This window comes from Chiloscyllium plagiosum, unplaced genomic scaffold, assembly GCF_037043375.1.
Source record: "Chiloscyllium plagiosum isolate Xiang-an unplaced genomic scaffold, Cpla_swu_hap1 HiC_scaffold_12, whole genome shotgun sequence".
NCBI lineage: Eukaryota > Metazoa > Chordata > Chondrichthyes > Orectolobiformes > Hemiscylliidae > Chiloscyllium > Chiloscyllium plagiosum.
Window position 1 is genome coordinate 18334840 of NW_028270150.1, and position 27793 is coordinate 18362632.

General features: G+C 40.9%; 1 protein-coding gene across 1 annotated transcript in view; it reads right to left on the reverse strand.

Moving 5' to 3' along the window:
• Positions 1–1265: 1265 nt before the first annotated feature.
• Positions 1266–27793, reverse strand: part of cyyr1 (cysteine/tyrosine-rich 1) — a 38534-nt gene continuing 12006 nt past the window's right edge. The window contains exons 3-4 of the mRNA XM_043701396.2: positions 16018–16175; positions 1266–2219 (exon numbers count right to left, since the gene is read on the reverse strand). Of these exons, the coding sequence (XP_043557331.2) occupies positions 2080–2219; positions 16018–16175 (298 nt within the window). The 3' untranslated portion in view covers positions 1266–2079. The remainder of the gene's footprint in view (positions 2220–16017; positions 16176–27793) is intronic.

Here is a 27793-nt window from a genome sequence, read left to right on the forward strand (position 1 = left end):
CATAGTATAATTGTATCAGGGTGATTGCACCCATCTTATTTGAGCTCGATCCATGTTGCCTCAGTGGATGAGCCTTCCAGTATGTCCTTTCTGAGTGCAGATATAACATTCTCCCTGATTAATAATGTAACTCCACACCTCTTCAACCTTCCTGTCTATTCTGTCTAAAACAATGAAACCGTGGAACATTGAGCAGCCAGTCCTGTCTGTTTCTCAACTCTAATGGCCACAATATCATATTCCCATGTAGCGATCTGGGCTCTCAGCACATATGATGTTTAGATTAGATTTAGATTACTTAGAGTGTGGAAACAGGCCCTTCAGCCCAACAAGTCCACACCGACCCGCCAAAGCGTAATCCACCCGGACCCAATCCCCTACACCTAACACTACGGGCTACTTAGCATGGCCAATTCACCTAACCTGCACATTTTTGGATTGTGGGAGGAAACCGGAGCACCCGGAGGAAACCCACGCAGACACGGGGAGAATGTGCAAACTCCACACAGAGGCGGGAATTGAACCTGGGTCTCTGGCGCTGTGAGGCAGCAGTGCTAACCACTGTGCCGCCCACTAATGCCTTACCTTGGTGGGCAGCATAGTGGCACAGTGGTTAGCACTGCTGCCTCACAACGCCAGAATCTTAGCTTGCTCGCCTGCAGTACCGTATTCTTCCACGATGTCCGAGTATTCATGCTGTAAGTAAAGTATAACAGTGATGTGTATTCCTCCCGCATTTCTATTACTTATTGTGTGTTTTTACATTAATTTGCGAAGGTACATTGATGCTTTTACATAGATTTTTTTTTAGGGATGTTGATGTCTTGAAGCTTCATTTGGTCAAGGTTTACTGTGGTTATTTGTACCTCTTAATTGTCTGGAATATTGGATCAACCGGCACACTCCTGGTTCCATAAATGCTAGTTAATAAAATGTTTGTTGTATATAAAATTATAAATGGCATGCATAATGTAGTTAGTCAGAGTCCAAGGTGGAAATTTCAAATACTAAGGGCTTAGGTTTAAGGTGAGATGGGAAGATTTTAAATGAGATATGTGAGGCAAGTCTCTTACACTTAGGGCGTTAGGTGCCTGGAATGCATTACTGTGGTGGGGGGGGGGGGGGGGAGTGAGGGGGTGGTAGAAGCAGATTCAAAAGCAACTTTTTGGTGTGAGCGAGACTGGGTTTTATCAATGTACAAGCTATTATGTTATCAAGACTAAGTATTTAAATGAAAAATATGAGAAGGCCAAGGATAGGTTATTGGGCATGCCAGAGGTATGTGAAAGGGAGCAGGAAGAGAAGCCATTCCAGTTGACAATCCTCATTATTCATGTTGTTCAGCAGGCGTATGTATGTTGTATGGAAGGCCCAACTGAGTTAATTATAGTTCTCTATGTACAGACTCCAAATTATCATGGCATACTATTCATATTCTTTTATATGCAGAATTTGTTACTATCCTGGTATAATAATAAACAAGCCTTACTTTCTATGTTTCTATATACATAGATCCACTTGTTATTTTGGGATCGTATTTATTTTTCCGTACACAGGCTTTGTTGTTGATTCGACATAATATCTTGCGTTTATTTTTTAACAGCTTTGCAAGAAGAGACAATAAAAACTGCAAGATAAAAGAAATGCATTTACTCAATGTCTTTTATAAATATCAGTATTTTTTATTACAGGCCAATTGCCTGTTCATCTTTACATTTGTAGAAATGATGCACTTCACCTTGTTTCACATCCTCGATTGTCATGCTCTCTCATGGTGGCTAGGATATTTTAGTTCACAGTCTGGATAGAAAAATCACTGGATTCATAACTTACTATGTCAACAGCATTAAAGCTAATAACTTATCAAAAAAAAATTCAATCTTTCTAGTCGATAACATTGCAGGAAAGAAAATTGCTTGAAGAGCTGAGGGGGAAACTATTGCCAAGTACAGAGTTGGAATAAATCAGAAGAACAATGATGCTTTTGCTGTCTTAGGCACTACCTGCTCTCATTTATTATTAGATCAATGGAATTTCAATCAGCTTCCAACGTTGTGTTTAGTGATGTTGAGTGAGAATTTATTTTCTTGAACATCCTGGATATGGTGGAGGTGGGGTGTACTGCAAGGAAGCCTGAGGTGTGGGTGTGTAAGGTGGTGGGAGATCTGCAGGATAATCCATCTCATAGTCATAACTGTAAGGCGGAGGAGGAGGAGGGACTGAAAAGAAAGATTGAGAACAAAATAAATGAACAGAGGTGACAGCCAACAGTATTTACAAATAATAACTGGAATATTAAAAAAAGTCTACTCTGAAACATTGTCTACAGCAAAACAAATGATGTAATAAATCATTCGACAGCATACACCTACACACAGCAATATATTTTACTAATGATACCCAGTAAAATTATAAAATTATCCACTCGAATTGAGTAACTGGGACATTTTTGTAACTCAGGAATGCAAGAAAAATACACTTTTGTTGTTGGTTATTTCACAGCTATCCAGCAAAATAAATTAATGGATTATAGAAAAGTTACTTAGATGCTAATCAAAAGCTTTGCTTATTTTTATGCTCACACTATCCCCTGAGGTTCTGCCACACAAATACTTTATTTAGTCAGTCATTTTCATATTTATTCATTCTAACTTATTAATGGGGCTGTTTTCCCTGGAGCATTGGAGGTTGAGGGGTGACCTTACAGAGGTTTATACAATCATGAGGGGCATAGATGGGGTAAATAGACAAGGTCTTTTCCCTAGGGTGGGAGAGGCCAGAATGAGAGGGCCTACATTTAGGGTGAGAGGGGAAAGAATTAAAAGGGACCTAAGGGGTAACTATTTCATGCAAAGAATGATGCATGTATGGAATGAGCTGCCAGATGAAATAGTGGAGGCTCGTATAATTATAACATTTAAAATGCATCTGCATCGGTATATGAACAGGAAGGGTTTACAGGGATATGGGCCAATGAATAGGAAGACTTTAGAGGGAAATAGGAATAGATTAATTTAGGATATCTGGTCAGCATGAACGAGTTGGACCAAATGGTCTGTTTCCGTGTTGTACATGTCTACAAAAGATGTTGTGGTTGTGTCGGTGTTGGATTGGGGTGGACAAAGTTAAAAACCACACAACACAGGTTGTAGTCCAATAGGTTTATTTGGAAGTACTAGCTTTCAGAGTGCTGCTCCTTTATCAGGTAGCTGGGGAGCAGGATCATAAGACACAGAATTTAAAGCAAAAGATCAAGTGTCATGCAACTGATACGATATATTGAACAAACCTAGATTGCTGTTAAGTCTTTTATCTTTTAGAATGGATTGCAGGTCCCAGTTGAAGCCTTCCTCAACCTTGGGTTCATGTCACAGTACAGGTGACCCCACTACACTATACACTCTCTCACCCACATACATACACACACAGTCTTACATACACACTCAAGCAGACCCTCAGTCATACACAAATTCTCTCTCAGACACAGACATACACCTCTCATACTCATACCCACGTACACACCCTCTCATTGGCTTATACTCCGTTACACTCATGCACACACTCTACCATGCACGCACACATGCAAACACACACTCTCACATACACACAGTTACGCACTGACTTGCACACACTCCCACTCCCACACATACTCTCTCCCTCTCTCTCTCTCTCTCTCCCTCACATTGCACACACACACACATACACACGCATGTAAGTATGGGGTGAGTTTGCATATGCAGAATTATATTTGCAGATACATTCTATTTTGTTCAAAAAGCACACAATCTACAGGCAGTCAATCCATGTGACATTTTATAAACTGCTACTTTGGAAATAGAACCAGTCTGACTTAAGATTGAGATACAGACAGACTTTAACCTCACACCTTTAGTGCATTATCTGAGATGAGATGCTACCTTTTATTATAAAACCTTATCTCGAGAATGTGACTCGAAAGAAGTTCTGGATTTACATGTCAATGAACTAAAACCTGCAACCCATTCTAAAAGATTAAAGACTTACTTAGAGTCACAGAGATATACAACATGGAAACAGACCATTCGGTCCAACTCATCCATGCTGACCAGATATCCTAAATTAATCTAATCCTATTAGCCAGGACTTGGCTCATATCCCTCTAAACCCTTCCTATTCATATACTCATCTAGACTTAACAGCAATCTAGGTTTGTTCAATATATTGATAAATTGCATAACATTGTGATCTTTTGCTCTAAGTTATGTGTCTTATGATCCTGCTCCACATCTACCTGATGAAGGAACAGCACTCTGAAAGCTAGTGCTTCAAAATAAATCTGTTGGACCATAACCCGGTGTTGTGTGATTTCTAAATAAGATGAGAGCCCATGATGTCAGGGGCAAGGTAATGGCATGGATAAATGATTGGCTGACTGGCAGAAGGTGGACAGTAAGGATAAAGGGGTACTTTTCAGGATGGCAGCCGATGACTAGTGGAGTTCTGCAGTGTTCTGTGTTGGGATCACAACTATTCATGTTATATGTTAACAATCTAGATCAATTGATTGGTAAGAATATCAAGGGTTACAGGGAGAAGGCAGTTGAATGGGGTTAAACATATCAGCCATGATTGAATGGTGGAGTAGACTTTAGGATCTGAAATGCCAAATTCTACTCCTTTATCTAATGGTCTTACATGTGTCTGATGACTGATCCATGCAGACCAACAATACAGGAGGTCACTGGGATTAAAAACAGTCACAAGGAAGTCTGGAGAGTTTGGTGGCTGTGGGAATGGAGTTATGGAAGAGGGTTAGAAAAGTTGAGTGAGGGCTCAAAAGGGTGGCATCATTCTAAGGCTGGGGGGTGGAGGGGTGCTTCTGATTGACACTAGAAATATCCCGTCTTCCTGCTTAACAGCAACTTGCACTGTCAAAACTGCCAGGCTGTTTGCCTTCTTCTATCTTCCTCTGCTGAAGTCTATCTGCTTCCTTTATGTAAGGTCAGGTTGCATTGGGGAAGATGTTAGCTTGCTTTCAAATATATAAGTGGTGGGGCAGGTGGGGTGAGGGAGTGGTGTGGGACGTGGCAGCATGGGAGCAGTAAAATTCACACCAGAGGAGGGTAGACAAACTGTAGAAGGTGTTGGAAGCTAGGTCCATAGCTTAGAGTACACATTTTAATGTACTGTAAATTACAAACTTTTACACACATAGAAATGAATGTCATTATTCTGAAACACATTAGCTATATAACAAAGTAGTAATGAGAGCCTATTATGTTGTAGCTATTTTTGATAATGACACAAAAATAAGTAGGAAAACAAGCTGCAAGTATAATGTTGGAAAATGTGAGGTTTTCCACTTTGGGAACACAAATAGAAAACAACATACTATTTAAAATAAGAGCTTGCAGAATGCTGTGGAAGAGAAGGGTCTGGGTATACTGGTATATCAACTACAAAATCCCTGAAATGCAGAAGTATTGTAAGTGGATTGGAGATATGCCATGAGGGCTCATAGAAGGTGGGACATGTGGATGCCAATGTCTGTGGATTTTGGGATTAGTGTGATTAGAGCTTATGAGCCTCTCCTCATATGTTGCTGTCTGGTTTGCAACCAGGAGGTCATTTGGAGCATGCAGAGAAAAAGTGAGAATAGCAGATGCCGGAGATATCAGAGTTGAAAAGTGTGGCACTGGAAAAGCACAGCAGGTCAGACAGCATCCAAGAAGCAGGAGAGTTGATGCTTTGAGCTTAAGCCCTTCATCAGGAATATGGGTGGGGGGTGGTGGGGTAACAGGGCTGAGAAATAAATAGGAGGGTGGGGTGGGGTGGGAGAAGGCAGCTGGGAAGGTGATAGATGCAGGTGGGGGATGATGGTGATAGGTTGGAAGGGAGGGTGATAGGTGAGAAGGACAATGGACAGGTAGGACAGTTCAAGAGGGCGGTGCCGAGTTGGAGGGTTGAATCTGAGATGAGGTGTGGGGGGGGCGGGGGGGGGTAGATGAGGAAACTGAAGTTGACGTTGATGCCGTGTGGTTGGAGGGAGCCAAGGTGGAAAATGAGGCGTTCTTCTTCCAATCGTCAGGTGGCTTGGATTTGACGGTGGAGGAGGCCCAAGACTTGCATGTCCTTGGCAGTGTGGGAGTGGGAATTGAAGTGCTTGGCCACCGGGCAGTGAGGTTGGTGGGTGGTGTGTGTCCTAGAGATGTTCACTGAAAGGTTCCACAAATTGGCATCCTATCTCCCCAATGTCGAGAAGACCACATCAAGATGTGGTGTTTGGATGTGCAGAAAAATCTCTGGCGGACGTGGAAGGAACCTTTGGGACCTTGTAGGCGCAGGTTTTACATCTCTTGCAGTGGCAAGGGAAGGTGCCGGGAGTAGAAGGTGGGTTGAGGGTGGTCCTAATGAGACAGTTGCGGAGTGCATGGTCTCTGCGGAATGCAGATTGGGCAGGGAGGGAAATATATCTCTGCTGGTGGGGTCTGGTTGTACGTGGCGGAAATGGCAGATGATAATGCACTGTATCCAGAGATTAGTTAGGTGGAAGGTGAGGACCAGGGGTTTTTATCCTTGTAGTTGGAAGGGTGGGATTCAAGGGCAGAGATACGGGAAATGGAGGAAAAGTGCTGGAGGGAATTGTTGATCACGTGAGAGGGGAAGTTGCAGTCCTTGAAATAGGAGGCCACCTAGGATGTCCTGGAGTGGAAGCAGATACAGCAGAGGCAGAGGAATTGGGAGTAAGAGATAGCGTTGTTACAGGAGTGGGGGTAGGAGGAGGTGTAGTCCAGGTAGCTATGGGAGTTGGTGGGTATTAAGTAGATGTCTGTGATCAGTCAGTCGCCGGAGAGGTCTAGGAAGGGTTTGAAGGTGTCCACGATGGTTCAGGTGAATTTGAGGTCAACGTGGAAGGTGTTCGTGAAGTTGATGAACTGTTCAACCTCCTTGTGGGAGTACGAGGTGGCGCCGGGACAGTCACCAGTGTAGCGGAGCAAAAAGTGGGGTATGATGATAGTGTAACTTCAGAAGATGGACTGTTACATATATCCTATGAAAAGGCAGGCAATGCTAGGGTCCAAATGGGTGCCATGGTAAGCATCTAATCACATTGCTCATGAAATGCATAAAATATGAATTGAAATGAACTTGATGTCGATATGAACCTTGCTGGATATGACATCCAGTTTTGCCACACATCTTGCCATAGACCACATCATTCACTCTGCCCCCTTTTTTTGTCATAAATTTGCATTCTGTTGCAAAAAAATCTGCAGCTCATATTAATCTGAATCAATGACTAACTAGTAACCAATCATACAAATTAAACATATAATCTATCATACCAGTTTTCATTATGGACCTCAGCTGTCCAAAGATTTCATCAGCTGGGGTCATAACCACGAAAGTTCACAGGACCTTCCCAAAAAGGTGTGGTCAAGGCTCAAAATTGGACATTATGAATTGAACCACAGCTGGACAAATCAACCTTGACAGAAAATTGGTCAAACTAAATTAGATAGCAGCCAGAGAACTAGCTATAGAGAACTGTGTAAATGAAGATCAAAGATTGAAGGGGAACCAGTTTACAACCAGCCCAAGGATTGTGTATTGACTGCCTGAATTTGTGCACTTTACACCTCCCAGAATGGCAACAGTGAAGGGTGTTGGTGTGACCCTATTGGATGATTTAAACCCAACTCATGATCTCATTGGCCAAAGGTCACAGAACCTTATAGAAGGTCCAGTGTGAGGAAGGATAAAAGCAACACACCTGAAAGCCAGCCCCTTGGTGAAGGTGCAGTGAAGAATTCCAGCAACCCTAGAAGACCAGGAGAAGATCTACCTTGATTTGTAAGATCCACATTTGTAGAAGAAAGCCATCCCTATGTGGGAAAGGATGGAGATTCTAATGGCCATGCTCAAACATGTGGATTATATTGGATTCAGGTTAGTATACTTTCTTAGACAGCTAGAACTAGACAGAAAGTAAATATTGTGGGAATTTTTGGAAATGCGCACATATGTTTTAGCAAGGAATATTTTGTTAATAAAATCAAGTCGAATGGTAAACCAAATTCTGTATCCCTTTGTCAGCCTCACTGACAAGAGCAAAGTGGAGAAATTGTTTTTAATACATAAACTGGTTGAAGTGCCCATAAACAACAAACGTGATTTTGATCTGCTTGTCCCTGGCACAGCTTCTCTTAACAATTGTATGATAGCTGAGATGATTGATTTTTAATGTCAAGCCATCCTGAATGATGCATCCTCCATCTTGATGAGACTGAAAGGAGTTGGGGTGTCTCGGGGGTACCATTGTCTCCATGCATTTGTGTTTCCACGGAGTGGAATATAACAAGAGGGCACTAGCAAGCAAGAAGTTGGTTTGAAGTGTGTCTATTTCAAGGCCAGGAGTATCTGGAATAAGGTGGGTGAACTTGCAGCATGGGTTGGTATCTGGGATTTTGATGTTGTGGCCATTTCAGAGACATGGGTAGAACAGGGACAGGGATGTTTGTTGCAGGTTCTGGGATTTAGATGTTTCAGTAAGAACAGGGAAGATGATAAAAGATGTGGGGGTGTAACATTGTTAGTCAAGGATAGTATTATGGCTGCAGAAAGGATGTTTGAGGACTCATCAACTGAGGTAGTATGGGCTGAGGTTAGAAACAGGAAAGGAGAGGTCACCTTGTTGGGGGTTTTCTATAGGCCTCTGAATAGTTCCAGATATTTAGAGGAAAGGATATCAAAGATAATTCTCGATGGGAGCGAGAGTGACAGGTTAGTTGTTATGGGCGTCTTCAACTTCCCAAATATTGACTGGAAATATTATAGTTCAAGTACTTTAGATGGGTCAGTTTTTGTCCATTGTGTGCGGGAGGGTTTTCTGACACAGTATGTAGACAGGCCAACAAGGGGCGAGGCCACGTTATATTTGGTACTGGGTAATGAACCCGGCCAGATGTCAAGATTTGGAGGTAGGTGAGCACTTTGGTGATAGTGACCACAATTCAGTTATGTTTCCTTTAGTGATGGAAAGGGATAGGTATAACTGGAGGGCAAGAGCTACAGCTGGGGGGAAGGCAATTACAATGCAATTAGACAAGGTTTAGGATGCATAGAATGGGGAAGGAAACTGCAAGGGATGGGCACAATAGAAATGTGGAGCTTATTCAGGGAACAGCTACTGTGTGTCCTTTAATCAGTATGCACCTGTCAGACAGGGAGGAAGTTGTTGAGCGCAGGAGCCATAGTTTACTAAGGAAGTTGAAGAAGAAGGCTTTTGTTAGGATGAGATGTAAAGGCTCAGTTAGAGCGATTGAGAGTTACAAGGTAGCCAGGTAAAACCTAGAGAGAGAGCTAAGACGTGCAAGGAGGGGACAAGAGAAGGCGGATAGGATCAGGGAAAACCCTAAAGCTTTCTTTAGGAATATAAGGGATAAAACAATGGCTAGAGTACAATTAGGGCCAATCGAGGACAGTAGTGGGAAGCTGTGTGTGGAGTCCGAGGAGATAGGAGAAGCGATAAGTGAAGATTTTTCATTCGTATTCACATTGGAAAAAGACAACATTGTTTAATAGAATACTGAGAAACAGGTTACGAGACTGAACTGCATTGAGGTTCAAACGAGGAGGTGTTAGAAATTCTGGAAAGTGTGAAAATAGTTAAATCCTCTGGGCCTGATGGGATTTATCATAGGATTCTCTATGAAGTCAGGAAGGAGAATGCCTAGCCTTTGGCTTTGATCTTTATGTTATTGTCTACAGGAATAGTACCAGAAGACTGGAGGATAACAAATGTTTTACCCTTGTTCAAGAAGGGTAGTAGAAACAACCCTGGAAATTATAGATCAGTGAACCTTACTTTGGTTGTGGGTAAAGTGTTGGAAAAGTTTATAAGAGATAGGATTTATAATCATCTCGATAGGAATAAGTTGATTTAGGGGTAGTCAGCACGGTTTTGTGAAAAGTAGGTCGTGCCTCGCAAACCTTATTGAGCTCTTTGCAAAGATGACCAAACAGGTGAATGAGGGTAAAGTTGTTGATGTGTTGTATATGGATTTCAGTACGGTGTTTTATAAAGTTCCCCATGGTAGGTTACTGCACAAAATACTGAGGCATGGGATTGAGGGCAATTTGGCAGTTTGGATCAGAAATTGGCTAGCTGAAAGAAGATAGAGGGTGGTGGTTGATGGGAAATGTTCATCTTGGAGTTCATTAACTAGTGGTGTACTGCAAGGATCTGTTTTGGGTCCACTGCTGTTTGTCATTTTTATAAAAGATAAGTGTGTAGAAGGATAAGTTAGTAAATTTGCGGATGATACAAAAGGTACAGTTGTGGATAGTGCTGAAGGATGCTGTGGGTTAAAGAGGGGCATGGACAAGATGCAGAGCTGGGCTGAGAGGTGGCAAATGGAGTTTAATGCAGAAAAGTGTGCGGTGATTCACTTTGGAAGGAGTAACAGGGATTCAGAATACTGGGCGAATGGTAAGATTCTTGATAGTTCAGATGAGCGGAGAGATCTCTGTGTCTATGTACATAAGTTGCCACCCAGGTTGATAGTGCTGTTAAGAAGGCATATGGTGTGTTAGCTTTTATTAGTAGAGGAATTAGTAGAAGCACGAGGTCATGCTGCAGCTACAAAACTCTGGTGTGGCCACACTTGGAGTATTGTATGCAGTTCTGGTCACCACATTATAGGAAGGATGTGGAAGCTTTGAAAAGGCTTCAGAGGAGATTTACTAGGATGTTGCCTGGTATGGAGAGAAAGTTTTACAAGGAAAGGTTGTGGGACTTGAGGCAGGTTGTGTTAGAGAGAAGAAGGTTGCGAGGGGACTTATCCATGCAAAGTCAGGGATTCTATGTGTCCAGGGTAACGACCTAATTTTCTCCAGTTTCTCCAGCCTCTGCACAGACCTCCAAGATCTGTGTCTGGCAAGAGCGGAGAAAACAAAGTCAATCAGCATGAGCAGATTCTCAGTATGGTACAGCTTACAGGGAACATTGGTGACTGTTACATGTGCAGAAATTGTCTCCAGTTGCAGCTGCTGGAAATCTATACTTTTGATCTGGAGCAGCAGTTTGAGTCATTATGGCAAATCTGCAAGATTGAGATTTTTGTGGATAATACATACAGTCAGGTGCTCACAGTGCAGGTAAAGTATGTACAGGCATAAAATGAATGGGGTGACCACCAGACAGAGTAAAAGCACTAGAAAGGTAGTGCAGAAGTCCCTGGGTCCACCTTCCAGTCTTACAGATTTTTCATTTTGGTAACTGCTGGGGGAGATTGTTTCTCAGTGGGATGCAGCAACAACCAAATCTGTTACCATGTGTGGTTCAGCTGCACTGCATGAGGGGGAGAAAAAGTCTAAGAGCAATAATGATACTGGATTCTATCATAACAGGAACTGCTAGTGGCGACAGATATCACACAAGGTCTGTTGCCTCCCTGGTGCTTGGCTTATGGTCAACAATAGTTCCAATAACATAAATAAAAAAAGAATGGGGAGCTGGAAAATAAAGGCACGACCTCAAAGGTACCATATATATACTTGTGCATAGGTTGATCACATGCATAAACTGGCCCCTCAGTTTTTGCCAAAAAATCTTGTATTTTCCAGAGATCTTGTACATAAGTCGACCCTACCATATCGCATTAGATGACATGCATTCATTCATATTGGTAACTCTATTCATCGCTCTTTGTTCACTTTATCGCATCTCCATTCATTCATAACTGTACTTATGGCACTTGGTTTACTACAGTACGTTTTGATTCATTCATTCATTCATTCATTCAGACCAGTATGAAGTCTATCGGTACTTTTCACAGTTTGTTCTCTATACATCCAAAAGTTAATATTGTTAAAAAGTTAACCATTTTAATTGTGCCATTATATCTGAATAAAAGTGAGATATATTAGCGACATAGCAGTATATCTTTAATTCTTTGACAAATGTGTTAATGTTGCTGAGGTCCATGACATATGAGAGTAAATGGGAGGGAAAGGGAAGAATTTGATGGGAAAGTTCAAGATACTTACACATCCAGAATTTAATAAATATTTCATTTTAAGTGTGCCATTATACCAGGCCATGATGATTTTGCAGGATTTCAATGAATCTTTGACATGTTAAATTTTCGTACCGGTCTCTTGCTTTTATCTGGTAATTATCTTTACCATAATTCATTGTGTTTTTCTTCTTTGCCCGTGACTTTTTTTTTTCAAAAGATTAGATTAGATTCCCTACAGTATGGAAACAGGCCCTTCGGCCCAACAGGTCCACACCGACCCTCCGAAGAGTAACCACCCAGACCCATACCCCTGACTAACACTTTGGGCAATTTAGCATGGCCAATTCACCTGACCTGCACATCTTTGGATTGTGGGAGGAAACCGGAGCACCTGGAGGAAACCCATACAGATATGGGGAGAATGTGCAAACATGTGCAATCAAATTGACTTTTGCTAATAATTCTGTATTTTGAACTGCAGCATGAATTTCAGCCCCTCAAAACTTGTGCCCACGTATAAGTCGACCTCCTAATTTCAGCTTTTAAAAAAACATTTTCAAAATTTGACCTGTACACAATCTCGGGATTACTCCCAGTGTAAAGTATTAGCAAGTTTTGGAACAATAGAACTGACAAGATTAGTGGCTAGAGAGATGTTGTAGAAAGAAGGATTTAGATTTCTGAGGTGTTGGGTCTGATTCTGGGGAAAATGGAACCTGTACAAGTTGGATGGATTTACCCAAGCAGGACTTGGCCTAATATCCCCCAGGGTCATTTGCTGGTATTAAGGTTTAAAGTAAAATGGAAGGGAAAGGGAACCTGAGTTGGAAGACACAGGAAAGAGAAACAAAATTAGAATTGAAAGCTCAAAGTAGAAACAGGAACATCAAGGTTAACAGCAAATAGGGCCATTGTACAAAAAAGTGAATAAAAATGCTAAAAAGGCATAAAGACTATAAGATGTAGGAGCAGAATTAGACCATTCATATCATAGACTCTGCTCTGACATTCGATCATGGCTGAAATGTTTCTCAACCCCATTCTTTTGTATTCTCCTGAAACCTTTGATCCTCTTACTAACCAAGAACCTATATATCCCTGTCTTAAATATACTCAATTATTTTGGCCTCTACAGCCTTCTGTGACAGTAAGTCCCACAGATCAACTGTTCTCTGGCTGAAGAAATTCCTTCAGTTTTTCTCAGTTCTTCACTCTGAGTCTGTGTACTTGGGTCCTAGTTTCTCGACTAGTGGAAACTTCTTCTCCACTTCCACTTTATCCAGGCCTCTCAGTATCCTGAATGTTTCAGTCACATCACCCTCATCCTTCTAAACTTCAAATACAGACCCAGAGTCCTCAATTGCCTCTCATACGACAAGTCCTTCATACTCAGGATCATTTTTGTAAACCTCCTCTGAACCCTCACCAGTGCGAGCACATCTTGTCTGAGATACAAAGCCCAAAACTACTTGCAGCATTCCAAATGTGGTCTGCCCAGAGCCTTATAGCCCCCAGCAGTAAATCTCTTTTCTTGTATTCTAGCTGTCTTGAAATGAATGTCAACATTGTAGTTGCCTTTCTAACTGCCAATTGAATCTGCATGATAACTTATCTTGTGAACTAAGACTCCCAGGTCTCTTTGTGCTTCAGATTTCTGAAACCTTTCCACATTTAGAAAAAGTCTACACTGTATTCTTCCTACCAAAATGTACCTCACATTTTCAAACACTGTATTCTATGTGCCACTTCTGTGTCCACTCTCCTAGCCTGTCCAAGTTCCTCTGCAGCTCGCTGCTTTTTCAACACTGCCTGTCTCTCTACCTATCTTTGTTGCTCAATTTGCAAACAACACAATGCCTCCAGTTCCTTCATCCAGATAGTCATTATATACTGTAATGTGAATGCTTGTTGTCCCAACACACACTCCTTTGGAACTCCAATATTCACCGGCTGCCATTCTTAAAAAGACCCCTTGGTCTCTACTCTCTGCTTTCTGCCAGTCAGCCAATCCTCTATCCATCCTAGTATCTTGCCCCTAACAACATGGGCTCTTGACTCATTTAATAGCCTCCTGTGCGGCACATTGTCACAGGCCTTCTGGAAATCCAAATAGGTCATGTCCACTGGCTTTTCTTTATCTAATGTGGTCATTACCTCTTCAAGAATTCTAATTAATTCTTCAGGCATGACCTCTTATTGATGAAACTGTGCTGACTCTGCCTTATTTTACCATGCACTTTCAAATACTCTGCATGTCCTTAACAATGAATTCTAAAAACTTACCAATGACTGAAGTCAGGCTAACCAATCTATAGTTTCCTCTTTTACCTCCGTCCCTTCTTACATTAACCATTTTCCAGTCCTCTGGGATCCTTCCTGACTCCAGTGATTCCTGAAAGATCACCTTCAAAATCTCTACAATCCCTGCTATCTCCTTCAGGACTCTGGGGTGTAGTTCATCCAGTATGGGTGATTTATCTACCTTCAGACCTTTCAGCTTCCCCAGCACCCTCTCCTTATTGATGGCCACTACACTCACCTCTGTCCCCTGACTCTCCTGAAGTTCTGGTATGCTGCTAGTGTCCTCCACTGTGAAAACTGATACAAAGTACTTATTCAGTTCCTCTGCCATCTTTGTTCCCCATCACTACTTTAGCCTCATTTTCCAGTGGTCCAATGTCCACTCTTGCTTCTCTCTTAAGAGAAAAAAAAATGTAAGAGAGAAGTAGATTCGTTTCTAGACAGTAAAGGTATTAAGAGGCATGAGGAGACAATGGGAGTACAGGATGGAGATATAGGATTAGCTATGAAAACATTGAATGGTGGAGGAGGCTCAGTGGGCCAAATGGCCCACTCTTGTTCTTCTTTTCTGTGGTTCTAACACATATTGAGACAGAGGCAATGTAGAAGAATGGATAAAGGCAGAATTAACATGAGAAATGACTAGATAGGAGAAGATTTGCACATTACAAGGCAGATTAGATGTATTTCCTTTCACAGACATTTTGGGATCAGCATATGAATAATTTGATATGTGACATTGGACAACTATTTTATGGTTGGGAGAAGAACAAGATTCTAAACCTTTTGATTTCTAAAGCATTCCACCACTGTGAGTTTCTTCTGTGTCTGTTGCAGACAAATTGATAAAGTGTTACAGTCCATGTAGAGAATAATAAGACTAAAAAATTCATGCTCCCCTCCTCCACCCCATCTTCAGCAAATATATAACCTTTCCCTAGCTACTAAAAAATCTGAAGCAGGGTACTGGCCCTGAAGTATTGACTCTGCTTTCTCTCCACACATGCTGCTAGACTTTTGGATTCAGTGACCCTTGCTCAGAACTGGGACCTTAGTCCATAGTTTCTGCCAGCTTCTAATGGTTCCAAGTTTCCTCAGGAAAGGGAACATAAAGTTCAGATTGTTTTACTGGGAAAAATAAAAGGCTTTTACACTTGTAGGCAATGACAGCAGGCTGTGTCATAACAATGGAGGATGTAACAAAATATATATTATCATCATTTGGAACATGGATTTCAAAATAGAAGCTGATAGCTGTGAATCAGTTCTGTGAAGGTATTTCTTTTAAACACGATACACCGTCCTTCATTTTACCTTAAAGACAGTTCCAAATAATAGCAGTTCTATAAAAACAAAAGTTGCTGGGGAAACTCAGTAGGTCTGGCAGTACCTGTGAGAAGAAGGCAGGGTTAGCGTTTCGGGCCCAGTGACCTTCCTCATCAACCTCATTATTATAACAAAACGTTTATGTCATGGTTAGTCCTCTACGACTGTTGAGACATGTTTTTATCAGAATTCTACAAATCAAATTTGACAGAATTTGTTTTATTTTCATCTCGTAATTATTAAGTTCCACAAAAGTAAAAGCATAGAAGTTAAAATTAAAGTGAGTGGAGGTCCAATAAACCGAGGTGGATAAATGGAGAAATTGGCACATGTCTGGGTTCATTAAATGACTGTTAAATCAAAACTTTGCTGATTCTTTGTTTCTTACCAGTGAATCGACTGACGGTATTGATATGAGATGCCTGTATCACACCCACACGTGTGTTCCCACTGTTTTTGATACACATGCAGATACAAATAGCTACTCCAGCAACCACTCCCATGAGAAAGACAATCCCAAATACGACACCTGCTATTGCTGTGCCTCTGTAAAACAAAGAATTGTTACTGCGAGACGGGGATGCAATTGGAAATTAAATTTAAACTATTTTGGCTTGATGAGTTACATTGAGCTGTTTGACTGCTTTGCCTTGAGTCTAGGGAGGTTTCTCTCCATATTTTACCAAGCATCTCTCATTAATTACATACTCTCCCACAATGGCAATTTGTCCATCACGTTACATCAGGCTTTCAGTCCAAATGCATTAATGTTGAGGCAGTGTGGAAACAGAAGGAAAGAAAAGGAAGCAATCAAAATCCTGGGACACTGGGCTCAAAGATCTATGGATCAAAAATAAGCCTTTTCAGTCACAAAGAAGACAAAAGTCTAAAACTTGCAGCTCTAAGTAGACATCATCCTCGAACTGAGAGACAGCAAACAGATATATCACCATTGCAACTTGGACTTCTTGCGGTGAGAGAGAAAGAAAAGCAGCTAGTTGTCTCATTTAACTGGACAGCCAGTGTTAATCTGACTATAACCAGGGAGCGTGGGGTTTAATCCCCATTTCAGCTAGTGTGGATTTGGGACCTGCCTCCTTACCATACCAATGGTGAAGGTCATGGTCTTAACTTCAGGCAGGTAATTTCAGGAAAAGATATACCATATCAGAAAAATTACGTAAGTTGCCTTCCAGCACATTCATGCTGCTTTTCCCTAATCAACCTTTTTTTTAAAATTCATGATAGTAGTGGTCATGGGTTTGGAAGGTGCTGTCCTGATGAAATTTTGCATCTTGTAGGTGGTACAGACTGCTGCTACTGAGTGTCAGTGGTGGAGGGAGTGAATGTTTCTGGATGTGGTGTCGATCAAGCTTTTTCCTCGATAGTTTCAAGCTTCTGGAACATTGTGGAGGTGCAGGCAAATGGGAATGTTCTGTGATACTCCTTACTTGTGCCTTGTAGTTGGTGGATAGCTTTGCAGTGACAGGAGGTGAAATACCACAGAATTCTGAGCCTCTGAAATGCCAGTATAGCCACAACACTTGTATGGTCAATGGTAACACCTAGAATACTGAATGTCAAAGGGTGATGGTTAGATTCCCTCTTTTTGGAGATGGTCATTGGCACAAATATAACTTCCTAGTAGTTAGCAGATACTTAGATGTTGTCTTGCTGCATTCGGACATGGATTGCTTCAGCATCTATGGTGTTGTGAATGTTGCTCAACATTGTGCAATCTTCAGTGATCATCCCCACTTCTGACCCTATAACGGAGGCAAGGTCATTGATGAAGCAGCTAAAGATGGTTGGGCCAAGAACTCTCCCCTGACAGACTCCTGAAATGATGTCGCAGAGCTGAAATGACTGACCTCCAAAAACTACAACCATTTTCCTTTCTTTGAAATATGTTCAATCTTCAGCAGTTCGAGCTGAAGATTGCTTTAGCTTTATTCTGCACTGATGTGCTGTTTCCCCCATTACTGAGGATGGGGATGTCTCGAGTGAGTTGTTTAATCGTCCACTGCTGTTCATGACTAGATATGGCAGGACTGTGGATATTTGGTTTGGGAATAGCTTAGCTCTGTCACATGCTGTTTGGCACACAAATAGTTCTGTTGTTTCTTCACCAGCTTGAAACAACAGTTTTAGCTTTAGTTTGTGCTGCTTCTAATGTACCCTTCTGAAATCTGCTACATTGAGCCAGGGTGAGGTTTGGTGATCATAGTAGAGTTGATGATACGCCAGGCCGTGGGATTGCAGATTGTATTAGAGTACAATTCTGCTGCTGATGGTCCCCAACTCCTCCTGCATGCTGAGCTTCAGTTGCTAGATCTGTTTGAAAACTATCCTATTTAGCATGGTGATAGTGCCACACAATGCGATAGAAGATATTCTTAATGTGAAGACTGGACTTCTGTTTCCACCAGATTCTGGATTAGTGGTGCTGGAAGAGCATAGCAGTTCAGGCAGCATCCGAGGAGCAGTAAAATCGATGTTTCGGGCAAAAGCCCTTCATCAGGAACTGTTTCCACCAGGGCTATGTCGTAGTTATTTTCACTGAGCTGTCATGAATAGATGCAACTGCAGCAGGTAACCTGATGTGTATGAGGTCAAGTGTTTTTTTCCCTCTTGTTGGTATCTTCCTGCCTGCCACAACCCCAATCTTTGAGGAGAAAGTGAGGTCTGCAGATGCTGGAGATCAGAGCTGAAAATGTGTTGCTGGAAAAGCGCAGCAGGTCAGGCAGCGTCCAGGGAACAGGAGAATCGACATTTCGGGCATAAGCCCTTCTTCACCCCAATCTGGCAGCTTTGTCCTCTAGGACTCAACCTGCTTATCATTAGTGATGCTTTCAAGCACTCTTGGTGATAGACATTGAATACTACCCTGGTAAATTCCATGCTTTTTTCACCCTCATGCTTCATACACAAAGTGTTCATCATGGAGTACTGATTCATCAGTTGAAGTATGGGGGTGGTGGGTAAGAGGAGGTAAAGATAATCAGCAGCAGGCTTTCTTGCTTTGGATGCCATGAGATTCACAAGATCAGAGCCAATGTAGAGGATTCTGAACGAAACTTCCAACTTTATACCTCTGTGCTGCCACCTCTGCTTTTGCCTCTGCGATGTACCCAGAGATGATGATATTGGCTGGGGCATTGTGTGTAATGTATGATTCTGTAAATATGACTATGTCAGGCTATTACTTTGCAGCTGACACAGTTTTTGTACTAGTCCCGAGATGTTAGTAAAGAGGACTTTACAGGCTTGACAAGGCTCTGTATGCTGTTGTCATTTCCGTTTAGTTTCATATTTAGTTAATGAAGTCAAGTAGTCCATTCAGTTTTGATTCTCATTTGTGACTTTCTAGTGTTGATACTTGCTGTGCCACTTCGGAGAGCAGTTAAGAGTCAGCCATTGTTATGGGGTCCAGATTCATATGGAGTGCAGATTAGGTAAGGATGGCAGTTTCCTTCCCTAAATAATATTAGTGTCATAATTGTGTAAGTGAATTAATTTTTTACCAGATTATTTCTAAAACTTTTCTCAGCTCATTAAATTCATTGATTTGTTGTGACCGGGTTTTTCTAAATACTATTTTGGAAACAGGATGAAATGTTTGCATAAAATAAAACAAAACTGTGGATATTGGAAATCTGAAACAAACAAAACCAAAAATAGCTAGAGAAACTCAGCAGGTCTGACAGCATCTGGCAAAATTTGAAATGTTTGCAATTTCTCCAGCCCGCTCTTCCGTCTGCATCAACCAGTGTCTGCCACTAGATGGAACCTGGTCAATTTAAACTCCTTCAGAACAGTGCAATTTTAACATGCTGCACTTAGATTAGATTAGATTAGATTACATTACATTACAGTATGGAAACAGGCCCTTCGGCCCAACAAGTCCACACCGACCCGCCGAAGCGCAACCCACCCATACCCCTACATTTACCCCTATACCTAACACTACGGGCAATTTAGCATGGCCAATTCACCTGACCTGCACATCTTTTTGGACTGTGGGAGGAAACTGGAGGACCCGGAGGAAACCCACGCAGACACGGGGAGAACGTGCAAACTCCACACAGTCAGTCGCCTGAGTCGGGAATTGAACCCGGGTCTCTGGCGCTGCGAGGCAGCAGTGCTAACCACTGTGCCACCGTGCCGCCCACAAACCGTGCCGCCCATTTACAGTCCCTGTACTTACATTTATATTGAATTTATTTTAATTTTTAAATTTATCAGTGTTATTTTATTTATTAATGTAGGGATCTAGTATTGTACATCATTTCAACTTCATTTTTTAACTGTTTTGTGCTGATAAAAATCCTTAAATACCTTACTGTAATGTTACTTTTGTATTTAGTGATTTGATTTTGCAAGATATTTCAGCTAGGAATACACACAGATCAGTATTTAATCTCTATGCTATTACTTCTCTGCTAGAAATGTCCATAGAATCCAAGCTCTGGCTTTAACATTGATTCCTAAGGGAAAGCATGCTTCACTTAAGGTAATCTCACTTAAAGTCGCAATTTTTAGAAACGCAAATGTGACTTTAAATGGCGACTTAATTATGTTCTTTTTAAAGGCATCATTATTCTGTTATTGTTTTGCCTGTAATCGTTCAATCTAACTTATTCAGTACTGGGCCATCCTTAATCCACTGAAAATAGCCCTCCTCTAATAAAGTAATTTAACTTTAGCAAAGATCTGAAAAATATCCACATGAAATTAGTATCTTTGTTGCAACCGGTGTCCCTTACATCTCTAATCCATTCTATTCTATGCTTTTCATGCCATACCCTTGTAATCCTATCAGCTGCTTGTGCTCCAGTTGAATAAGCATCAGAGCAACTACCATTAATTAAAGATTACAGAAAAGTAAGCTTTTTTTTTAAGATGGCCTGTGAAAGACATGTAGACAAACAGCTTCAAGCTTTGCTCCTCACAATTTGAGTTTTCTCTAACATTCCTCAAAAGAACTTTAAATATTTTCTATCTGTGGAGTGGGCAAAGAGAAGAGAAAAACAGATAAGCAAATTTGTTAGGCTCATATACATATTTTACCATGGTGTTGTACTGAAATAATTAAGAGTCATAGAGTCATAGAGATGTACAGCATGGAAACAGACCATTCGGTCCAACCCGTCCATGCCGACCAGATATCCCAACCCAATCTAGTCCCACCTGCCAGCACCCGGCCCATATCCCTCCGAACCCTTCCTATTCATATACCCATCCAAATGCCTCTTAAATGTTGCAATTGTACCTGCCTCCACCACTTCCTCTGGCAACTCATTCCATACACGTACCACCCTCTGCATGAAAACGTTGCCCCTTAGGTCTCTTTCATATCTTTCCCCTCTCATCCTAAACATATGCCCTCTCGTTCTGGACTCCCCCACCCCAGGGAAAAGACTTTGTCTATTTATTCTATCCATGCCCCTCATAATTTTGTAAACCTCTATAAGGTCACCCCTCAGCCTCCGACACTCCAGGGAAAACAGCCCCAGCCTGTTCAGCCTCTCCCTGTAGCTCAGATCCTCCAACCCTGGCAACATCCTTATAAATCTTTTCTGAACCCTTTCAAGTTTCACAACATCTTTCCGATAGGAAGGAGATCAGAATTGCAGTGGCCTAACCAATGTCCTGTACAACCGCAACGTGACCTCCCAACTCCAGTACTCAATACTCTGACCAATAAAGGAAAGCATACTAAACGCCTTCTTCACTATCCTATCTACCTGCAACTCCACTTTCAAGGAGCTATGAACCTGCACTCCAAGGTCTCTTTGTTCAGTAACACTCCCTAGGACCTTACCATTAAGTGTATAAGTCCTGCTAAGATTTACTTTCCCAAAATGCAGCACCTTGCATTTATCTGAATTAAACTCCATCTGCCACTTCTCAGCCCATTGGTCCATCTGGTCCAGATCCTGTTGTAATCTGAGGTAACCCTCTTCGCTGACCACTACACCTCCAATTTTGGTGTCATCTGCAAACTTATTAACTGTACCTCTTATGCTCGCATCCAAATCATTTATGTAAATGACAAAAAGTAGAGGGCCCAGCACCGATCCTTGTGGCACTCACTGATCACAGGCCTCCAGTCTGAAAAACAACCCTCCACCACCACCTTCTGTCTTCTATCTTTGAGCCAGTTCTGTATCCAAATGACTAGTTCTCCCTGTATTCCATGAGATCTAACCTTGCTAATCAGTCTCCCATGGGGAACCTTGTCGAACGCCTTACTGAAGTCCATATAGATCACATCTACTGCTCTGCTCTCATCATTCCACTTTGTTACTTCTTCAAAAGACTCAATCAAGTTTGTGAGACATGATTTCCCACGCACAATGCCATGTTGACTATCCCGAATTAGTCCTTGCATTTCCAAATACATGTACATCCTGTCCCTCAGGATTCCCTCCAACAACTTGCCCACCACTGAGGTCAGGCAAATGATCCATAAATTAGCATCCTGTCTCCCTGATGGAGAGAAGACCACATTGGGTGCAACAGATACAGTACATAACGTGTGTGAAAATACAGGTAAATTTTTGTCGGATGTGGAAGGATCCTTTGGGGCCTTGGATGGAGGTGAGGGGGGAGGTGTGGGTACAGGTTTTGCACTACTTGCATTGGCAGGGATAGGTGCTGGAAGTGGGCTGTGGGCTGGTGGGCGGCGTGGATCTGACAAGGGAGTCACAGAGGGAATGGTCTCTCCGAAACACAGATACGGGTGGGGAGGGAAATATCTCCCTAGTGGTGGGGTCTGTTTGTAAGTGGCGGAAATGGTGGAGGGGGATGCAATATATCCAGAGATGGGTGGGATGGAAGGTGATGGTGGTATTCTGTCCTTGTTGCAATTGGAGTGGTGGGGTTCAAGGGTGGAGGTGCAGGAAGTGGACAGGATGTGCTGGAGGGCATCGTTGACCATGTGGGAGGGGAAACTGTGGTCTATGAAGAAGGAGGCCTCTGGGCAGTTCTATGGTGGAATTGGTCGTCCTGGGAGCAGATGCGGCAGAGGCGTAGGAATTGGGAATAAGGGATGGCATTTTTATAGGAGACTGGGTGGGAGGACAAGAAATATTCATATGGCCTTTAAATGGTCTTTAAACATAAAAACACGTACAGGATCATGTTCATAAGTACAAGGCTCATCAAATGGACGTTAGTAAATCAGAGATCCCCTGTACACCATAGCATAAAAGTCCATAAAAAGTCAGCGATTAATTCCATATGTAATGACTGCTGAGCGTTGGTCATTAAATGGCGGAGTGTGAAACCTACAGAGTAACAAATGTATGAAAGAAACAAGCAGATTCTTCAGACTCCTCCACTGTGACAATTGCTCTGCATGTATCTTCTAAATTACTTAAGAGTAATAATTTGTTCATGAAATTGTGTAACTGGCCCAGAATTTGGCAATAAGCATCTACAGCATGTTCCAGTACCTAGGCCTCATCCTACACTGTTCAGCTCTTAAATGGTTCAAGCTGAAAACTGCTGCAAATTTGAGGTCGTAACAATGTGATAAGGGCAATGGAGCACAAGCACCTTAGAGACTAGTGGACTTCCTTAAATTAAGAGATTTAAGGGTTGAGAAAAATACAAAAACTGATGAAATAAACAGAATGAATTTAAATTAAATCAAACATAGAAAGATAATGAAGAGAAAGAAAAAAATAACAAAGTAAAAGAGGTCGGAAAGAAAAAGAAGAAAAAAAGAGACATCTGAAATTTAAAAGCTCCACTAACAATTTATGGCTTACATGAATCAAACTCAAGTTCCAATTATTCCTTTTATCATTCTGAGAAGTTGTCATAAACCTCATCATTAAACTGGTCCTTGTGCTGTTAGGTACCAGCCCTCTGTTGCTACAGTAGGTTTAATTGGTAATTAACTTGTAAATACTGCAATTTCTAAAAACACATATGGAGGTCATCAGTAAGGTGCTGTTTTCATAAGTTCAACAGAAGAATGGCACAAATTATGCAGTAATTCAAAGAACATTGCTTCTTTGTCACAAACTGATTGACTATTTACACACTAATAATAGTATGCATGTTAAACATAATTATTTTGTCAGAAAATTCAAGGAACTATTACAAAAATTAGTGGAAAATAAATCTTGTGAATACAAAGTGATAGTATTAATTTTCCATTGTCTTCACTTTCCAGCCCCATCAGCCTCCAGATTGAAAAGATCATTGTTGCCATCTCTAACACTTTGCTACCAACTAACATATCATCTGTTTCCCTGACATTTCAGTATTTTAAAGTGACAGGTCCCTTTGCAAAAGCTTGATTCAGCTCTTCAATTACTCAACATCCCTCCATTTCCAACAGCACCTTTCCTTGCAAGGACAAGAAATACAGTACTTATATTTTTATGTCCCCTCTTCCAATTGCCAAGCACTCCCTCCAGTTGAAGCAGCAATTTAATTAACTATATATTGAATCAATTGTCATCTCATAGGTGCAACATTTGATTGGATCAATATCTGATAAATTTTAGACAGTCTGGAATGTTAAGAAAAGTTGCATTTCTATAGCTTTAAAGAATTTACTTGCTTAGTACTTAACAGTCCTTCTGGTGGCTATACTGGAGAATGCACAATTAGTAGAATTACAATAAATTATGGTTACAGTTTGATCTGTGTGTTTTAAATCTGGAACTATGGCCCCATCGGAAATGTACAAGAAGTCTTGAAATTGGCATTATTCTGCGAAACTGTGACATCTTATGAAAACAAAACGTGTTGTCAGAAGCGATGTATAATGTTAGGTTGAATTTATATTTTGTATTTTGTTTTGTGTTATGAAGATATGGCTTTCGAGTCCTTGGGAACTTGGTGACCGAGGAGTTTGGAAGCCTATTCATTTACATTACCTTAATGAGGTTTTTGAAATGATGATCTGGATGTGAATAGTTCAGTGTGTTAAAGTGTAAAAGCAATGTTTTTGTCTACTGACACACAGAAGAAAAAACTAGATTACAGTAGACATGAAATGATCAGAGAAATCAATCCAGAAAGTCAGTCTGTCTGTGTGTGAATATGATAGAGTGGATGCTGGGGTGTCAAACACCCTCATAAGAAATTTGACAGGAACTGCTGGAAACTGAATTTATGGAATTTGTGTTTGGTCTAAAGTTAAAATAAGATTGAGTTTAGTTTGTAGTTTGTTTTAGTTGTCTCAGGAAGATTTACCAGCTGAAGAAAATTAGCATCTAGTGCATACATAGAAACTCACTGGAGAAAAATGTGCTCAGTGACACTGGTCTGTTTGAGAAGAGTTAGTGTGGAGATAGTGATGACTCTTTGCTGAGGTTGGGTGTTTGCAAGGATCTTACTGAAGACAAAAAAAATGTGAAATTCTGATGTCGGTATTGAAATATTTCCAACCATTTTATCTAGTATAATGTAGATCATGTTCGTTCTTGTTTAATAATTGTGTTAAAGGTACACTGGCAGATGTTTGTTAATGTATTCAACAGCTAACCTTCACCTTTAAAAAAAAGTTAGGATCTACCAAGCCATATTTTACTCTGTGCTCTGATTTGTCTAGTGTTAACATCAGCTGGGATCATAGCCGTGTTCTTTAGGTGAGGTATACCTTAGCAGGCATAAGAAACTCTGTTTTGTATCTATGAAGCTAATATGGTTTGCTGATGGTTTAATTAGTAAGCATGCTTTAGAATGTTAATTGACCCATGAAGTTTAGAATATACTAGGTTCATTTCCCGATGTTCAGCTTGAAAGATGCTACAATTGGCTATAGTATGCCAAAGGAGAAAGTGAGGACTACAGATGCTGGAGATCAGAGCTGGAAAAGCGCAGCAGGTCAGGCAGCATCCAAGGAGCAGGAGAATTGATGTTTCGGGCATGAGCCCTTCTTCAGGAATGCCAAAGCTAAGGAGGAACAGGAGGAAACGGAATCAGGACTTTGGCTCCTGATTATTCAGAAATACCTGCTAGAAAATATTATCTGTAGCTGTCAGTTGAAAACAAGATTATGTTCAATTATTTTTATTCATTGGCAGGATATGGACATTGCTGGCAAATGAGATTAATTGGGCAATGAGAAGATGTTGAACCACTTTCTTAAAACACTGCAGTCAGTGGGACTTACATACATCCAAAATGCTTTTACAGCATAGAACAGTACAGCTCAGGAACAGGCCCTTCAGCCCAACATATTTGTGCCTACCATGATGCCATTCTAAACTAATCCTATTTGCCTGCACATGGTCTGTATCCCTCTATTCCTGCCTCTTCACGTCTGTTTAAATGCCTCTTAAATGTTGCTATTGCGTCTGCTTCTACGACCTCCCCTGGCAGCACATCCAGGACCTAACTATCCTGTGTGTGGGGGAAAAAAAAAAATCCTTGCACATCTTCTTTAAATCTTTCTCTTTGACCTTAAACCTTAGGAATTTTTATAAACCGAGAAAACTGCGGATCCTGGAAATCAGAAATAAAAACAGAAATTGCTGGAAAAGCTCAGCAGGTCTGGCAGTATCTGTAGAGAGAAATCAGAGTTAATGTTTTGGGTTTTGAGAGAGGTTGGGCTCTGACAGAGTTCTGAGGAAGGGGCACTGGACCCAAACTTTAACTCTGATTTCTCTCCATATTAGAATTTTTCCTTTGTGGGCACTGAGAACCTGACCCACTGACAATGAAAGAAACAGCAATTATTTTTAAAGTGGGATTGTGTCTAATTTGGATAGAAACTTGGAGGTGGTGGTCCCCAGGTACCTTTCAAATTTAAACAGCCTCCAGTCTCCTACATCTATTTATATTAATAATTTTGGACTTTTCTTGTGTATAAGGTCATTACACAACTGAATTGCTTACTTTGATCCTCCAATTATCTAAATATGAAATATGCTGTTACTTTAGTTCAAATCTTGTTCAATACAAATTAAAAAGTCAATGCAACATGCCCTTTGAATTAATTTTCTCCCTTTGACTTGGTATTGTTTAATGACTGCTCATGGATTCATCCAGTTTCCTCTTCAACTAATAATGCTGTTGGACTATTTCTTATGTTTTTCAGGAAGAAAGACAAAAAAAAAACTTTTAAACAGCCTATTAGAGTTGAGTAGAGATCTTCCTTGAGTAGAGATCCTTTTAAGACAGTTGCAAAGAAGAGATGTATTGACCATAGCCTCGGATCTTTGGAAAGGCATTGTTTGGTTAAATGGGTAATCAAGGGAATTACTTATAAAGGGCATGTGTTCTGAGAGATATAACTAGGCATTATAAAGTCTATCTCTTCCTTTTGTTAGAGAAAAGTCTAGATAAATAGCCATCCTCCGGTATGCTCAAAGAAAGATCATTAGAAACAATATCTGGAGAAATAAATCAATTGAGACAGGATGTAACAATTTATATAAGCACTGGTCAAAGATGTTATATAAAACTTTTCCACTAAATAAATCTCTTCTTTAAGATTAGTTCAATCATTTTTTTATTCTCTCACTGGTGTTCTATTCCAATGGCAAAAAAATGACAAGTATGTTATCCAAGTTCCAATCTGGATATCCCTTGAGAAAATCTTCCAAGGCATGGTCCTGAAAAATCCTATTGTCACTTTACCTTGGTACAACAGCAACTTCTAAGCTAAGATTTTAAGAGCTTAAATGGAACTACTGTTTTAGCATTTAAAGTCAGTACACTTCCAAAATACAGATTAGGAATGCAAGGGACACAGAAGTGCCTGTTAATGAAGTTTGCAATTAATTAACAGAATCTGAAAACAATACAAAAAAAACTGTTCATCTAATTTACAGCTTGTCCTATATTTTAGCTCACTTATCAATGGGTGCCGGTCAAGAGCTTTGTGTATTATTTCTATAGCAACAAATAACAAGTCTGCCTATTTGTCAGTAATAAAATAGTACCTCCATGGTGATGCTGTTGGCACAATGCAGACAAAGCATGGATGTTTTGAAATGCTGATAGCCAAGAAATCAAGAGAACATTCCCAGTTGGTTTACGTAGGATTGAAATAATTAGTATTGACTATTTTCCATTTTGCTTTTACTTCCTATATTCAGACCACCTATATATACACACACAGTAGATGGATCTTTTATATGCTTTACGCTGGTCAATTTAGGCAGTTCTGAAACAGATAGCTAATAAACCAA